This window comes from Ursus arctos, unplaced genomic scaffold (assembly GCF_023065955.2).
Source record: "Ursus arctos isolate Adak ecotype North America unplaced genomic scaffold, UrsArc2.0 scaffold_14, whole genome shotgun sequence".
Lineage (NCBI taxonomy): Eukaryota > Metazoa > Chordata > Mammalia > Carnivora > Ursidae > Ursus > Ursus arctos.
This window is the reverse complement of record NW_026622808.1, coordinates 35,633,511-35,651,819: the sequence shown is the minus strand read 5'-3', so window position 1 is coordinate 35,651,819 and position 18,309 is coordinate 35,633,511. Positions and strand designations below refer to the sequence as shown.

The window sequence follows — 18,309 nt, the reverse complement described above, 5'->3', positions numbered from 1 at the left end:
TTTCTTTGCTGTCATTCCCTATGGTTTCTCTATTTGGGTCCAGAGTGATCTTTTTTAAAACACAGATTTGATCATTTCCTTTCTATGCTTAAAGAAACCCCCAGTTGCTTCCCATTGAGAGGCAGTAAAATACAGCGCTTCAGGACAGGGAATATAGACATCTCGCTTGGTTTGAAACCTGGTTCTCGTACCTCCTCGCTGTGGAGCCCTGGGAAGGTCACGTACCTGTTCTGTGCCTGGGCAGGGTGGGGAGGAACTGCAGGTGGGAATGAAGTATTTTTCAGGGTAATGGAAATACTCTAAAACTGCATGTAGTGGCGGTTACACAACTCTGTAAATTTACTCAAAACTATAAAATATATACTTTTTAAAATGGGAAGTTTTGGTATGTGAATTATAATAAAGCTGTTTTTAAAAAATAAATGGGTTCAGAGCTTATTTTGGAGATGTTCCCTTTATAAGTGTAGCTATAAACTTTTGGGTTCTACATAATATTCTAGATAAATGGAGTGAAAAACTAGATAAAGTAATATATCCTTAATCTTTTTTTTTTTTTTTAAAGATTTTGTTTATTTATTCGACAGAGACAGAGACAGCCAGCAAGAGAGGGAACACAAGCAGGGGGAGTGGGAGAGGAAGAAGCAGGCTCATAGCAGAAGAGCCTGATGTGGGGCTCGATCCCATAACGCCGGGATCACGCCCTGAGCCGAAGGCAGACGCTTAACCACGGTGCCACCCAGGCGCCCCTATATCCTTAATCTTATTCATTGGATAAGACAGAGTATTGAAAGCTCCCTTTTTCCTTCAGGAGTTCATTAGGAATTAAGAGTTTTTGTGGGTAGGAGTCATGGTGCTAAATATTACATCTAAGGTTAAAGAGTGATTCATATACATGTTAGTTATGATTTTTAGATATCAGGATCTTAATAGTGCTGTCTCTGCATACACACACACACACACACACACACACACACTCTCACACTCACATTTACGTACACAGTCTCCAAAATTAGGAAAGGTATCCATTTTTTCTCTAATCCCCTCTGTTCTGCCAGTGTGTGTCTGTCTCATGTGCCCTCCCAACTCACTGGAGTGCCAGGTCTTATGAATGAGTTAACACACTTGGGCTTCAGGCTGTTTATGTGTTCTTTTTGATTTTCCAGCACTTTCATTTGGACCCTTGGATGCCCACTAAGCAGATGCTTGAGACCTGCAAGTAATCTTCAGATCGTAGCAGAAGCATAAGGCCTGTCCTTTGTGTGGGGAGGAGACAGCCCTGCTCTGTGGAAATGAACGGGGAGCAGCAGCTTGATGCAGGTATTGGTTTTGCTGAGCAGAATTCATTTTTGATAGTGCAGAATTCTCCTATGTATCTGTGTTGTCTGACTGGTCTTTCTACCATCGAATGGGAAGCTCTTTAAAGATGTCAGTTCTTTCCCTGGCAGAGAACCTGGCACTAGGGGGTACTTAGAATGTTTGCTGAAAAAGCAAGTAACTTTGATGAACAGATGTCTTTAAAAATTTTAATTTTGATAGTTCCTTTTGAATTATTTTGAAATAATTATAGATTCATGAGAAGTTGCAAAGATGGTACTGACAGGTCCTGTGTACCCTTCACCCAGTTTCTACCATCGGTTACATCTCCTGTAATATAGTACAGTATAAAAGCCAGGGAATTGACCTATGTATAAAGTATATGTAGTTCTCTGTCGTTTTATCGCATGTAGCTTCCCTTAACCCTCACTTTTCTCAAGATACAGAACTGGTCCATTACCACAAAGAGCTTTTCTCTACTACCCCCGTCATCTACCCGCCCCTCCCCCCAACCTTCTCTCACCCCAGGCAACTGTCTATTCTCCATCTCTGTGTCATTTCAGGAATGTTACATTAATAGAATCACATACATAGTAGGTGAGTTTTTGAGATTTGCTTTTTTCACTCAAGATAATGCCCTTGAGAGCTATCCAAATTCGTGTGTGTATCAGTTCCCTTTCATTGCCCAGTACTGTTCCATGGGTGTACTACAGCTTGGTTAACTGTTTATCTGCTGTAGCACATTGTGGTTGCTTCCGGTTTTTAGCTATTACAAGTAAAGCTGCTGTGAGCAGTCGTGTACATGAAGATTTCATTTTTCTGGGGTAGATGCCTAGGAGCACAATTGCTGGATCCTGTGTTTGATAAAGAAACAGCCAAACTACTTTCCAGAGGGGCTGTACATTCTTACCAGCAATGGATGAGAGATCTGGTTGCTTCACACCCCTCTGCCATTTGGTATTGTCACTGTTTTTCAGTTTTGATTTGATCTGTGTGCTTTGTATGGCTGTTTAGTGGATGCCCTAGGTATAACACTATCTATACAGAACATACTTTCCCGGTGTCATCGTTCTGTTATTTGAGCCAAGTTTGGAAACTTTACCTACTTTTATATCTCTTTACCTTTATAATTGTCTTAAATATTTCCTCTATAGACTTTGAGAACCACATCAGACACTGTTAAAATTTTGCCTCAAACGGTCAAACATAATTTAAAGTCAGAAGGAGGGGGAAAATATATTATACTTTCCATTATTCTTACTCTTGAAATTGTCCCTTATTCCTTCCTGATTTTCTAAGATTCCTTCTTCTGTCATTCCATTTCTGTTTACAGAATTTTTTTAGCCTTTTTTTTTTTAAGGGTTGATCTGCTAGTGATAAAATATTTTACCTTCCTATGACAGTGCCTTGATTTCCCTATTCATTATTGAAGGATATTTTTGCTGGAAATGGAATTCTGGGTAAAAAATTATTTTCTTTCATCTCTTGAAAAATACCGTGCATTCTGGCCTCCATGGTTTCCGATGAGAAATCTGTTCACATTGGAATCCCCTCTCCTCCATTCCCCTTAAGAGAGGTATTGTTTCTCTTGGCTGCTTTCAAGATTTTGACTCTTGGTGTATCTTTGCATGTGTTTCCTTGGGTTTATCTTGTTTCAGGTTTTCTTAGTTTCTTGAATCTTACGTCTTTTGCCAAAATTGGAAAATTGTCAGCCATTATTTCTTCAAATACTTTTTCAGCCCTGTTCTCTTTCTCTTTTTCTGGGACTCTGCAGGTCCTGGTGTTAGATCTTTTATTGCTGTTCCACACTCTGCATTTTTTTCAATGTTTTCTTTCTGTTGTTTAGATTGGGTGTTTTCTTTTGCTCTGTCTGTAATTTTAGTCATTCTTCCCTCTATCCTTCTTATTCTGCTAAGGGGCTTACTATGGAGTTTTCTCATGGTTATAATATTTTCAATTCCAAAAATTTCTATTTTGAGCCAAAGAGGGAAGAGAATGGGAATAGCCCCAACTTGAGCCTCAACCCTGCTCTTCTAACCAGGTCCGGTAGCTTGTCTTGAATAGTTAACTCTTCAGTTTGTTGTGTGCCTTCAGCTAAATTCACAACTTTGAAATAGTTGATTTTCATCATTTTTAGCCAGTGTTTTTGCTATTTTTCTGGGAGAGTGGGTTCACTAAGGTACTTACTCTGCCATTTAAGAAGTTGATCAGTGTTTTGTTTTAAATGTTATTAATTCATGGGTTTAAAGTTGCATGCATGTGTATGCACAAACACACACGTACACACACGTATGTGATGAGTTTGATTCCATTGCTGTCATCCTTCATTTGATGATCAAACTGCCTTATTCTAGAGCAATGAGCGTTCTTTTAGATTGGTTCCCGTGTTCTTTTGGTGTGATGTCATGTATCTTTGATAATTCTAGTCCTTGCTTTCTAGTATAGTAAGATTCCCAGGTACCTCTCGCACATTTTCTGCCTCAAACTTACGTTCTACTGTTTCTTGGGGAAACTGTGTAATTTTTTTTTTTTTTTGACCATGGATATAATATTTAGAGACTGCATTCTGGGTGCTGGGGTGCTCATTGATACAGGTTGTCGTTTCTTGTAGACCTTATCCGAAGACATAGCTAGAAACTACATGTCTTTTGAAGAGAAGAGATTCAGATGGCTTCATTTTATGTTCACAGTTTTAATTTAAAATTGCAGGGCTTTTACTTCTTTGATTTTATGCTCGTGTCTCTTTTCTTTCGGAATTGTGTTGTTTCATAATGATGTTAATATCATCACTTATTTTTACCCTATAATGTTTCTATAATTTTTCAACAGTACCAACATTCCAAGTATTAATAAGATAACAGTGTCAGTTTTAAAATTTCTTTATGGTTTTTGTCTTTAAATATATTCCACTGGGGTTTGCAGTCAGGTATTATATCTTAATATGACATGAAGTAATCCTGTTTTCCTTATGGTTATGTCACCAACAGTTAGGCATATTTGTTTCAGTTCATTTTCAGTTGGAATTTTTTCCCTTTGATTTAAATATGTTTCTCAAATTGTATTAAAGTATCTACATAGTGATAAATTCAAAATTATGTAACAACATTCCCATTTCCAATCTGGTACTATTCATCTTTTTTGTTTTTCCCTATATATACAGCTGGTTCTTATTATCTTACTCTTCTCTTGTTCATTTAAAAATTACAAACAAGTATGTGTGTGAGCATATACATATATATATTCGTAGTCGTATCTCTTAGATACTGAAGATTATCCCACATCAGTATGTAGTCATCTTTCTCTCCTTTTTACAGCTATATAGATGCATATATATTTTATTCAGCCAGTTCCTTACTGATGGACATTTGGGTTGTTTCCAGTTTTGGTATTACAGTAGTGCTGCAATGAATAGCTTTGTACATATGTCTTTTTGTATTTTTGCCAGCTTATCTTTGGGATAGATTCCTAGAAGTGGGATTGCTGGATCCAAAGGTAAATACATATGTATTTTGCTAGCTGTTGCCAAGTTCTCTTTCACCAGGGTTGTGTCATTGTGCTTTTCCTGCTTAAGCACATCCTTACCGTAGAGTAAGTTGTCAAATTTTGGAATTTTTTTCCCAATCTGATACCTCAGCGTAGTTTTAATTTACACTTCTTTTAAAATGAGTAAATTTGCACATCTTTCCCTATGTTTAAGGACCATTTGCATTTCTTTTTGATAAATTCTCTTTTCATGTATTTTGCTCATTTTTCTATCAGATTATTAGTTTTTTTTTCTTCTTGGCTTGATAGTAGTTTTTAATTTATGAGAGGTTTTAGTTCTTTAAATCATTATTTTTAATGTTGTTGTTTATTTTTTATTTGTAAATTAGCATGCTGTTTGTGGGAGAAGGTTCCTGGCTAAAGACCGTGAGTGTTCGGCCTTATTATGGTTTAGTAATGGAAATTGACTTTCTACTGACCTGTGCTTCCAGGATGCTCCCAGTGTAGTCTTTGTTGGCTTGTTACATTTCTGGTGAAAAATTTCAAACAAGTAAAAGCAAATGGAAAACAACACAACAAACACACATGGATAAAAATGAATGGAAAACAATATAGCAAACACCCATGGAACCTGCTGTGAAGAATTAATGTTATAATTGTCCAGTATTTGTTCCCATGTTCTCATTCCTGTCAAATATCCTTAACACAGAGTTTGCCATTTTAATCCCTTTGAGGCGTATACGGTTCAGGAGCGTGAAGTACGCTCACGTTGCACAGCCGTCACCACAGCGCGCTCCAGCACTTTTTCATCTTCCCAAACTCAAACTCTGTACCTACCGCACAATGACAAGTCCCCATCTCCCTTTCTCACCAGTCCTCCGCAGCCACCACTCTCTTCCCATCTCTCTGGGTTTGACTGCTTTAGCTCTTGGTGTGAGCGGACTCATAGCGTCTGTCCTTTTGCAGGCGGCTCACTTGGCATCGTGTCCTTAGGTTCACCCGTGTTGTCAGATGTGCGAAGATTTCCTTCTTTTTTAAGGCTGAACAATACTCCACTGTATGTATGGACCACCTCTTGTTTATCTGTTTACGAACATGTGGGTTGTTTCCACCTTTTGGCTCTCTCTCTTATGACTGTTATTGCTACGAACCTTTGTGGACAAATATCTGAGTCCCTGCTTTCAGTTCTTTGGGGAGGTACCCAGAAGGGGAATTGCTGGATCATAGGGTGGTTGTATTTTTAATTGTTTGGGAAACCACCATGTAGTTTTCCACAGTGGCTGCACCATTTTCCATTCCCAGACCAGCAGTGCACAAAGATTCCAATTTTTCACATTCTTGTCAACACTTGTTTTCTGCTTTTTTGGATAATGGTCATTCTAGTGGGTGTGAGATGTGTCTCGTTGTGGTTTCAATTTGCATTTCCTTTATGTTGTTGAACATGTTTTCATATGTTGTTTCCCTTTTCTTGGGGAAAGAGATAAAACCTAATAGAGTTTAAGCCTCTTTTGTACTTCCCTTCTGATCCTGTTTTCTCCTCTAGTCTCCAAGGTAGCACTGTTGAAGTCGATGTATATGTTTGCCACCTTTGTTCTTACACTCTTATTAATACGCATGCATTTATAAACATGATACTGCAAAGTTTCCTTTGAAGTCTAAACTGTATCTTGTGCTTTTCATTCTGCACCTGCTGTTTTTATTCGATGTGGGGTTTTTTTTTTTGAGATTTATCTATGTCGATACTAGTTCATTCATTTCTCTGCTATATAGTATTACTCCATTGTAGAATTGCCGTAATTTATCTCTTCTCCTACTGATTGCTTTTGCCTGGTGCTATTCCAAGCAGTGCTGTGGTGAGCATCCTTGTACTTGCCTCCTTGTGTTTGTCTGAAGCATAGGCTCCCCTAGGATGTACTCCTTCAGCAACTGTTTATTGTGAACTTGCTAGTGCCAGGCATCGTTTTGGGCAATGGGGATACATCAGGAAACAAAACCCTGCTCTTAGAGAGTTTATGAAAATTGGGATTATTGGATTCTGGAATATTTGAATCTTTGCCCACTCAACAAAAATTTATTGAGTCTGCTGTGACAGAGATACAGGAGTGACCAAAACGAAGTCCTGTCTTGACAGAGTTTATTTTCTTTCTAATGGGGAGGATAAAAAGATGTATGGCATACTGTCAAGTAGAAATGAATGCCTTTAAGATAATGAAAGCGAAGTCTGGGGTTTCTGCTTTAGATAAGTACTGATGGAAGGCCTTTCTGGAGAGAGGACGTTTGAGGAGAGGCTTGAATGAAATGAAGCTGGGAATGACACTGGGGAATGAGTCTTTGAGCTGAGGAAATAAATGCCGAGGAGGCTTTGAGGAAAGAACACGATTAGAGAACAGTAAGAATCCCAGGGTCACTTGAGTGCAGGGAGCAAAAGAGGCTGGTTGGGATGAAGTAGCAGGGAAGGTAGCCAGAGGTCAGGCCATGTTGGGCCTTTGCAGTCTCCCAAAGAGTTTAGATTTTATTATAATTGGGATTAAAAGGTGAAAGATATAGTGGGTAGGTCTTGAGCTAGAGAGAAAGCAATCGAAATGATGGGAAGTGGTTAGACTCGGGATATATTTTAAAGGCGGTACCTGCAGAATTTTTTGATGGTTTTGATATAAGATGTGGAAGAAAAGTTAGAAAACAAGGATAACTCCACATTTTTGGATTGGGCCAAAATACAGACTGGAGGTGTCTTGTACTGAGTTGGAGAGTACCAAGGAAGAATCGGGTTGAAAATTGAAGTTTGAAATGCCTATTAGGTATCTTAAGTAGTTGGCGTTAGATGCTAAATGATAGTCCAAAGTGATTGTAATAGTTACACTCTCACGAGCTTTATATGATGCATTTGAGTGAGTCCTGACGGATTCCAGCAGGAGACAGCATGTCACACTCCTGTGCTGTTGGGATTCATTGATAATCAGTGCAGAAAGGGAACCTGCCATTTAAAAAGAACACGTGATTATTTTGTGTGCAAAATTGATTAACTTGTTGTGAAGTAAATTGTGTAAGGGTTACTAAGTTTATGTTTTCATACCTTGAGTTTTCTTTAATTGGGGCTCACCTGTTTCCTTTTGTTTTGATTTTAATTCCAGATGCTGGATCTGGTGTGGAAGAAGTGGAATTAAGCTGGGAAGATTATCTAGAAGAGACAGGGTCCACTGCAGTTCCCTACGGATCTTTTAAACATGTGAGCAGTGACTGTATTTGTTTTACAAACTATATCCCATTCCTTTGACTGACCGTAGCATCATTAGAGAGTTTAGAGTTATTTTAAGTTGGGGCACTTGGAAGGATTTGAGTGCTTTTTCCTTTTTCCCTCCTCCTGCCACCTTCATTAAGAAAACTGGACATGTTTTATTTTTTTCCAGTGTTATTTTTAAGTAATCTCTGCACTCAGCTTGGGGCTTGAATTTACAGTCCTGAGGTTGAGAGTCACATGCTGTACTGACTGAGCCAGTTAGGCCCCCTAGACATATTTTAAAATCCTTTTTGGTTTTGTGTATTTGCTGCCACTCAATGCAGGACTTATCTTTTTGACTAGTCATGAATATTCCTTTATTTTTGTCAAAAAACCCTCATTAATTGAAGAAAATGGTTTATTTTCGTGCACAGTGTTTTATGACCGTTGGCTTGCACATTGGGAGTAATTTCAGTAAATTACTGCTTTCTCTCATGTTGGGCAGAAACATGAGTAATGTCATGCAGTGGGTCAGATTAGTGGCCAGTGCAGCAGAGTTTTATGCCCTATAGCCCAGTTTAATTCTTAATCCATTGACATATTTGTCTTGTGTGATGCCTTTAGAATGTAGGAAAATACTCCAAATTTTATTAATAATTTATATTCAGACCTAATTTTTTAACCTGTTCACTTACAGTCCCTCTTAAAACACAGAATTATTGATTCTATTGATTTCCTCTTTGTCTTAGTCTGTTCAGGCTGCCATAACACAATATTGTAGAATGGGTGGCTTAAAGAACAGAAGTTTATTTTCTCACAGTTCTGGAGACTGGAAGTCTGAGATCAGGACGTCGTCATGGTTAGGTTCTGGGGAGGACTCTTTTCCTGGTTTGCTGACAGCCTCCTCACTGTGTCCTCCCATGGCAGAGAGTGAGAGAGCAGGCTCTCCTGTGTCTCTTCTTATAAGGACACTAATCTTACTGGATCAGGGCTCCACTCCTATGGCCTCCTTTCCCCTTTACTGCCTCCATTAATAACAAATCACAAATAATAGTCACATTGCGAGTTAGGATTTGAACATACACATTTTGGGGAGACACAGTTCAGTCCATAGCAGTGTTCAACAACGCATAGTTCTTTGTTCTAGGATTTGGGAAGGCAGAAATGCTCACTCAGAATTGTTTGATTTTGTGAAGTTGAACCGTGTTCTTAAAAGTGTTTTTATAAGCTGTGGAGTCCTGCTATTTTCAGTTTGTTTCGTAAAAACTCAGTCATGATTGTTGTCCTTTCTATTTTTTTGGTTCATTTATGTCTTTCTTAAGTTGCAGTGGTGAGATACATACATTTAAGTAAGGATTTCATTTTATAGTATATTGACTAATCTTTTATAATCGTTTTCAATTTTTTTTACATAGAAAGTCTATTTGTGATCATGTAATATTTTTGAATTCTTGTTTTTAATGTTATTACTAATCTGATATGTGTTTATGCAAGCTTATTTATTTATACTAAAATGAAAATGGAGGACAGATTTTCTGACCAAAATTCTGGATCTAAAAAAATGTCATTTTAAAGAGACAGATTCCACCTCTCCTCTTTGACAAAGCAACAGGAGAGAATGAAAAAATAGATGTATACTCTCTCATCATCAAATGTAGAAAATGTTTGTAAGCTTGAATCAGTATACCGTGAAGGGCTGCTAAATATAGTGAAAATCAGGCACTGGTATAGGAAGATGCTGGGACGGGATGCCGGTGGATAGCTGATCACAGGCGAATCTGGTAGAACTCAGATCTCCAGAACAATGGAGATGGATGTTTAAGCCTCTGGCAAGAGTTTCATAGGACCCAGTTTGGAATAAAGGAGGGAGGAAAGATGGGGCTAAAAAAGAAGTTCGAGGTAAAACCACATTTGCAAGGAGGACAAGTCTAAGGTAATAGAACAGTTTTCTTCATGGTACGTGTCTGGTGGAGAAAACAGCACCAGCTTTGGGAATGGCACTAAGCTTTATCTCGGTCTTCTAGAACAAAAGCTTTAAGCCGCTAGGGGAGAGGATGCAAAAACCCTGTTAACCCCAGGATGCAGGTGATGGAGATAAGACAGAAGAAATAAAAGCCTTTTGTCCCTGGGAGAGGGGTAGGAATACAAGCTAGAGCAATTGCGGTCCCCTACAGTTGGGTGAGGGGTAAGATCACTGAGAAATTCCTACTTCTAAGACTCAGGACACAGAGCCTGACTGAGACTGAGGCTGAATCTCAGAGAATGTGCTTTCCTGCTTGTCCTCAGCCACCAAGTTAGGAAATGTTGGGTAACAAAGGTCTGTGTGTAGGAGGCAGACAAGAGCGTGCAGAGAAGTGGTCTCTGAGATGCAGTCAGAAAGAGAAAACCTAAATCTGAGGGTGGAGCAGCAAATATTGAGGGGAAAGGCCCTCTGGCAAATAAGCCTATACCTTAAATAGAAAACGCTAATGTATCTTGGAGCTTGTGGTGTAGTGTGAATAACTAAACAACAACTAAACCCAAACCCAGTTCCACTCCTAACTACATTGACATAACCTTCTCCCTCAAATTTAAGGCCTAAAAAGACACATGCCCATTCCCAGGCATAAATGTTATTTGCCTCAATCTTGATTATTCTATACAGGATGTCTGGTTTTTAACCAAAAATTATAGGACACATGAAGAAGTAAGAGAAAACTAGCAAACTGTCAAGAGACAGAGCATTCAACAGAACCAGACTCAGAAGGCCCAGATATTGGAACGATCAGACAGTTTTAAATGACTATGAGTAATAGGTTAAAGGCTCCAGCAGGATAGGTGGGCAACATGTGTGAATAGAAGGGGATTTCCATAAAGATGGACACTATTAGAGTCAAGTGGAAATCACAGAAATGAAAAACATGGTAATAAGAGATGTCGATTGCCTTTGACAGGCTTATTGGAGACTTGACACAAATGAGGAAAAAGTCAGTATACTTGAAGATAAGTCAATATAAATTGCCCAGACTTGAAATGTGAAGAGAAAAAAGGTGGAAAAAAACCAGGGCAGAACATCCAGCAGCTGCAGACAGTATAAAAAAAACTTAATGGTTGTGTAATTGGAATCTCCGGAGAAAAGAAAGTGAGGAAAACGTATTTGAAGAGTATAATTGACCACAGTAGTAGAAGAAAGGAGAAAAATAACATTATCAACACACTATATAGAGAAAAATATTTGGTAAAATTCCACACCCACTCATGATACAAAAAAGTCTTAGCAAACTATAGATGGGAATTTCTTTAATTTGCTAGAGGATATCTATAAAAAATCTACAGCAAACTTTATTAATAGTAGTATGATGATACCCTTTTAAATATGGAACAAGATACAACTTGTCTAACATGACTTCTGTTTGATATTGTTTTAGATAAGATAAGAAAAACCATTAAAATGTATAAGGATTATTAGGAAGAAGGGAAAAAAATGTCATTATTTACAGATGAATAAAATAATTTACAGATATAAAATTAATGACTAACTTTAGCAAGATTATTTGAAACAAGGTAGCATAAAAAATCTATTATATTTCTAGGGACACCTGGGTGGCTCAGTTGGTTGAGTGTCCAACTCTTGATTTCAGCTCAGGTCATGATCTCAGGGTTGTGAGATCGAGCCCCATGACGCTTAAGATTCTCTCCCTCTGCCCCCCCCAAATATATATCCATATCCATTATATATCCATTATATTTCTGTATACTAGTGACAAAGAAAAGTGGAAACTGAAAGATGTGATTTACAATAGCCTAAAAACATTAAATGGCCAGGAATAAATGTAACAAAAATTTGTAAAGTAACTTCAAACCGTTATTGATATAAGTTAAAATGAAGGAATATACTTTGTTTATGTAATGGTAGATTCAGTGTTGTAAAGATGTAAGTTCTCCCCAAAGAGACCTGTAGATTTACTGCAACCCATGTCAAATACCAAAAAAACTTAGGTAGAAATTGACAGTCTGATTCTTTTTTTCTTTAAGATTTTTTTTGTTAGAGAGAGAGAGCAAGCATGAGAGTGTGAGCACGAGTGGGGGTGAGGGAGCAGAGGGAGAGGGAGAAGCAGATTCCCCGCTGAGCAAGGAGCCTGAACATGGGGCTCGACCTCAGGACCCTGGGATCATGACGTGAGCCGAAGGCAGACGCTTAACCGACTGAGGCGCCCCTACAATCTGATTCTAAAGTTTATGTGGAAATACAGAGGAGCGAGGTTAACCAGATAGAGTTAAAGACAACAAGAAGACTCGCTGCACTGGATATGAAACTTAATTAAGGCAGTGTAGTACTGCTCTAAGGAAAAACCATCAGAACCAGATCCACTTTGTAGGGACACTTAGAATAAAGGTGGCAATTTCCAGTGGTGAGGAAAGGTCAGTTGTGTATCTGTACCTTCAGACAAATAAAATCTGACTCCTACCTACTGTCATATGTGGAGATTAATTCAAAGTGGATATTAGTTCTAAATAAGAAAGATTTCTAGAAAATATAGTATTTTATCTTTATGACTTTATGGATAGGGAAAATTTGTTTAAAAATACAGAAAAAGCACTAACCTTTTAAAGGAGAAACACCGATGAATCAGAGTACATTAAAATTAAGAACTTCTGTTCATCGAACAACACCATCAAGAAAGTGAGAAAATATTTGTAACACAAGTAACGGACAGAGAACAGATATCCAAAATACAGAATTGACAAAGAAAAAAAATAGGCAAGAAACTTAGCCGTTTCCCAAAAGAAGAAATCTGAATGACTAATAAAGCTTTTCATCTTCATTAATAATGAAAAAATGCAAAAGAAAGTCACAATGAGATTCATAGCACACCTTCCAGAATGGTTAAAATGAAAAAGACTGAACATACACAAATGTTGGTTAGTATGTTGGAACAAAATGACTTAAATAAGTAAAATATTTTTAAAAAGGATTTTTCCTACACTGCTGGGAGAGTAAACTGGTATAGCCACTTTGGAAGTGGTTTGGCTCTGTTATAGCAGTCCACGTGTGTATGCACCAGAGACACAAATGTTTGTACTGTCATGGCGGTATTATTTATAGTCTTTCAAGGCTGCAGACTTCTCACAATGCCTACTATCTGTAGCATTAGAATGGATAACTTGTATAATGGACTACTATACAGCAACGAGAAGAAATTATTAAATGCAGCATGAATGAATCCATAAGCAATGCTGGGCTAGAGAAGAGCCCACACAGAAGAACTTCATACTGCATAATTCTACTAATGTAGTGTTAACACACAGACAATATTTACAGTGTTATAATTCAGGGTAGTGATTACCTTTCAGGAGTACAACAGGGCAGTAATGAGAAGGGGGAACGATTTTTGTACAGGATGTAGGACTTTCCTTCCCTGACTGTCTTCCCAGGACTCCCCTCATTTCTCAGTGTTTGTGATTTGCTCTGTTGCATTAACTTGTCTGGGCTGCGTAGTTTCCCCCAGTGTTTGATAGTTCCTCGTTCCTCTCAGTCTTTCATGGCCTGGACATTTTGAAGAGCATTTTACATATCAGTTATCCTGTAGAATATTTCTCAATTTGGGTTTGGGCTTTTCTCATGATTAGCTTGAGTTTATGCATATTTGGGAAGAATTTCACATTATCTTGGGGCACCTGGGTGGCTCAGTCGTTGAGCGTCTGCCTTTGGCTCAGATCATGATCCCAGGATCCTAGGATTGAGCCCCACGTCAGGCTCAGCAGGAAGCCTGCTTCTCCCTCTCCCACTCCCCCTGCTGGTGTTCCCTCTCTCGCTGTGTCTCTCTCTGTCCAATAAATAAATAAAATCTTAAAAAAAAAAAGATTTGGGAAGAATTTCATAGAAATGATATGTGCTTTTCTTACTCTATGATATCAAGCGTATACAATACTGATGTTTTAAACTGGTGATGTTAACTTTCATCAGCTAGTTAAGGTGATATCTGCCATATTTCTTCATTATGATGTTACAGTAGTATTCCCCTTTGGAATTATGTAAGAAACTTGTAGGAGAACCGTTGTGATTATGTAAATATCATAGTCATTTTAGCGCTGATCCATGATTCTTGCCTACAGTGTTTATTTCTATGGTTTGTCGTCTAATGGTGGTTTTCTGTTTTTTGGTTTTTTTAAGATTTATTTATTCATTTATTTGAGAGAAAGAGAGTGAACAAGAGAGAGCACAAGCTGGGCGAGGGGCAGAGAGAGAGGGAGGAGCAGACTCCCTGCTGAGCAGGGAGCCCAATGTGAGACTCGATCCCAGGACCCTGGGATCATGACCTGAGCCGAAGGCAGACGCTTAACCGACTGACTCACCCAGGTGCCCCTGGTTTTCTGTTTCTGTCATTTTTCTCTGTATTTATTAATTGGTCTTTTACTCTAAGGATCTATCCCTTCTTTGTTAATTATTTTTTACAGGATGGACTCCTGGATATTGTTTAAATCTATGGGTTATAATCCATTAATCTTTTTCATCTTATTGCTCAAATTGTCCCTAATATGAACACTGGGGGATCTTTCTGGTTGGCTCCCATGTCCTTTCCAAATGCCCCCATCATTTTTGGAGCATTTCCTTACTCTCTGGCATCACGAGATCTTCCAGGAGCTTACTGTGTTTTCCCTACTCCAGAATTGGAATCACTTATTTCTCCATGGAGCCCATGTTCTTTTTTTATTGGAGGATAGCATTTATAAATCAAGAATTTGTACAGTAAGTTTGCTTATTGCTGATGAGTATCATTGCTTATAGTCCCTGTCAATTCACAGAGCTGGGAAATGTATCAGCACACACATACGTGCACATCTGTACTAGTTTCTGTCTGTCATTATGTCATTCTGACACTGCTGATTTTCCAGCTCACCACCACAAGGTTCATGATAGTCTGCTCTTTCCTTGTTTTCACTTCTTTCTCCAACAGTGAGAAACGTGGCTCTCATTTCCCACAATATATGTATTACACACATGAAATAGTTCCGGAATTGCTCACCTTTGCGACCATGTAATTTATCATCTGAATTAGGACACTTGGAGAGAAAAACAGGGCATTATTAATTATTATTTAAGGATAACAGGTGTAAACATAGACTGTTTCAGGGAAACTGGGAGGTGTGCTCCCTACATACGGTACATTGTTATACTAATTTATAATAATCATTTTGAGCTGCTTTTGTCCTTCCCCTTTTTTAGCTTCATAAATTTTTTTGAAGAATGGAGAAATCACTCTTGAAAACATAATGTGCTGAAAGTTATTAAAATGGTGAACATTTAATGATTTATATACTTAATAGAAAACATTTTCTGTAATCATAGTAGGCTGCTTTGGTGAAAAAGACTGAGTTCTACTAAAATTCCTTTGGAGTCGGCTGGAACCGAGCAGCATGCTGCTCCCGGTTTCGTTTGGATCACTGCTGTGAGTTAGAATGGAGTTTCTAAGGTTTCCCTTGAGAAGGTTTTATTTCATTTAGTGCTTCAGAATTGTAAGTCTTAAAAAGAATGTTGGCTAAAGAAATACTCATTTGAGATACTTATCTGGTGGTTAGTAACATTTCCCTGTTCAGGTGGACACACGTTTGCAAAATGGATTTGCTCCTGGGATGAAACTGGAGGTGGCTGTGAAAACAGACCCTGAAACCTACTGGGTTGCCACCATCATCACCACCTGTGAGCAGTTGCTGCTTCTCCGCTACGATGGTTACGGCGAGGACCGGAGGGCCGACTTCTGGTGTGACATCAGGAAGGCTGACCTCTACCCCATTGGGTGGTGTGAGCAGAATAGGAAGACCCTCGAAGCCCCAGAAGGTAATAAAATACGTGCTGTCGAGATGTGATACGGTACTGCTGTGTCCACAACTTGAGGTTTTCGTTCTCCCACGCACATAGGTTTTTCTAACTTTCTGGGGTGAGCATTTTGAATGAAAATATTGATAAGGAATAATGCACATTTCCCTATCTTTAAGAATTATTTTTGGGGCTTCATAAAACCTGGGGTTTTTACCATACTCCTAGGGAGCATCAGTTGCTTATCATCCTGTAAAACCGTGAGGTTCTAGGAGTTTGGGACTTGTTGGTCTGTTTGTCTTGAAGTACATTGGGCCAGATTGCTGTGCTGTGGATTCTCTTCTGGTTTTATTGTCCTCCGTCTTCTCACCCCTAGGTGATCTGGGACCTATGAATTCTTAAAATGAGTCAACTGAAGTCCCCTTCCAGGGAAAAGCCTTACTGGGAGTAGAATCCAAATTAAGTAGGACAGAAGGAGGAGGAAAGTCATGTAAAGGTGGAGAAAGGGAAAGAAGGCTTCAGGTTTAAGAAAATACCAGAGCTTATATGTTTTTCTTTCAACTTCTTACTTGGATATAATTTCAGATTTACAGAAAACTTGCAAAAATAGCATAGAAAATTCTTAGAGACTTTTTGCTAAGTTTCCCTAAATGTTGATGTTTTATCAAATTTATGTTATTCATCCTTCTCCCTCCTTCCCTCTGCTTCTCACACACACAGGCGCACGATTTTTCAGTGAACCATTTGAGAGTCGGTTGTAGGCATGATGCCCTTGTACTCAGACCTTAATGTACTTGTAAGGACATTCATCAGCACAGTAACGTAACAAAATAAGGAAATTGATATAGCACTATTATTTAATCTGTAGATCTTATTTAGTTTTTACCCAGAAGTTTTTATAGTAAAAGGAAATCCCAGATCATGTGTTGCATTCAGTTGTCATGTCTCATAAGATTCCTTTAATTTGGAACAGTTTCTCAGTCTTTGACTTTCATGACTTCGACATTTTTGAAAGTTACAGGCCAATTTTCCCAATAATGTTGATTATGCCTTGTTTATTTTCCTCGTCCAAGATTCAGTCCAGTATCATACATTGCGTTTGATTGTCATGTCTTTTTAAAAGTTTCCTTAACCTTTCTTTGTCTTTCTTGGTGTTGATGTTTTTGAAGAGTACAAGCCAATTATTCTTTTAGAATGTCCCACAGTTTGGGTTTGTCTGATGTTTCCTTAGACTCAGATTGTGCACTTTTGGTAGGAAAAATGCAGAAGTGACTCTCTGTCCTTCTAGGGCATCAGTCATTATAGGACACACGTGCTGTTGTTTTGTCCTGTAACTGGTGGTATTAACTTTTATCACTTGATTAATTTGGTGTATGCCAGGTTTTTCCACCGTAAAATTACTTTTATTTTTTTTATTTTTTTTTTTTTAAAGATTTATTTATTTATTTATTTATTTGACAGAGATAGAGACAGCCAGTGAGAGAGGGAACACAAGCAGGGGAGTGGGAGAGGAAGAAGCAGGCTCATAGCAGAGGAGCCTGATGTGGGGCTCGATCCCGGAACGCCGGGATCATGCCCTGAGCCGAAGGCAGACGCTTAACCGCTGTGCCACCCAGGCGCCCCGTAAAATTACTTTTATACCTCTAAATTAACAAGTATCTTGTAGGGAGATACTTTGAGATAATGTAAATATCTCATCACTCTTCAAACTTTTACCCCCTGTTTTTAGCACTGATTGATCATTTTTATCTGAAGCAATTATTACTCTAATGTTTACCAAACAGTATTTTCTAATTCTGTCTACATTTCATGATAGGCTACAAGAAAGCTTTCCTTTTCCCCCATTACATACATACGTTTATGTATGTAAGTCAGGGTAGACTCATGATTCTTATCATTTTACTCAGTGGGTTATAATCCTTTACTGTCATTATTTATTTTGATGCTCACATTGTCCTGGATTTGGCAAGTGGGCACCCCTTTAAGCTGGCTCATATGTCCTTTGTTATATTCCCATCATTCCCAACATTCTTTGAGTAGTTTTTTACGTTTTGGCTCAAGAAGCTCCTCCCTGAAATCAGCCATTTCTCCAAGAAGTCCTGGATTGTTTTGGTGAAGAATGGTGTTTTGAAATGAAGATTTAGGTGTTAGGGTCCTTGGGGGTCTGTGGGCTTCTAGTGGCCTTTTTGTTGTTTTGAGTTTTGTTTTTTGTTTTTAAGATTTATTTATTTATTTTGAGAGAGAGAGAATGGGGGGTTGGGTGGCAGAGGGAGAGAGAATCCCAAGCTGAGCGCAGAGCCTGACATGGGACTTGATCCCAGGACCCTGAGATCAGGACCTGAGCTGAAACCAAGAGTCAGACAGTTAACCAAGTGAGCCACGCAGTAGCCCCTAGCTGCCGTATTTTACATGTTTTGTGAAAAAACATTGTAAGAGGAAGCTCTAGAGACGCGAAGCTACTGGCCTACCATCTCATTGTAAGAGTCCAGGAAAACGC

The 18,309-nt window shown here is 38.6% G+C and overlaps 1 protein-coding gene across 13 annotated transcripts in view; it reads left to right on the top strand.

Annotated features, from left to right (window-relative positions):
• Positions 1–18,309, top strand: part of SFMBT1 (Scm like with four mbt domains 1) — a 126,477-nt gene that overhangs the window by 66,952 nt on the left and 41,216 nt on the right. For all 13 annotated transcript variants that reach the window (XM_026501023.4, XM_048226516.2, XM_057311794.1 and 10 more), the window contains 3 exons: positions 1,164–1,317; positions 7,929–8,023; positions 15,593–15,833. In XM_026501023.4, the coding sequence (XP_026356808.1) occupies positions 1,290–1,317; positions 7,929–8,023; positions 15,593–15,833 (364 nt within the window). In that variant the 5' untranslated portion in view covers positions 1,164–1,289. The remainder of the gene's footprint in view (positions 1–1,163; positions 1,318–7,928; positions 8,024–15,592; positions 15,834–18,309) is intronic.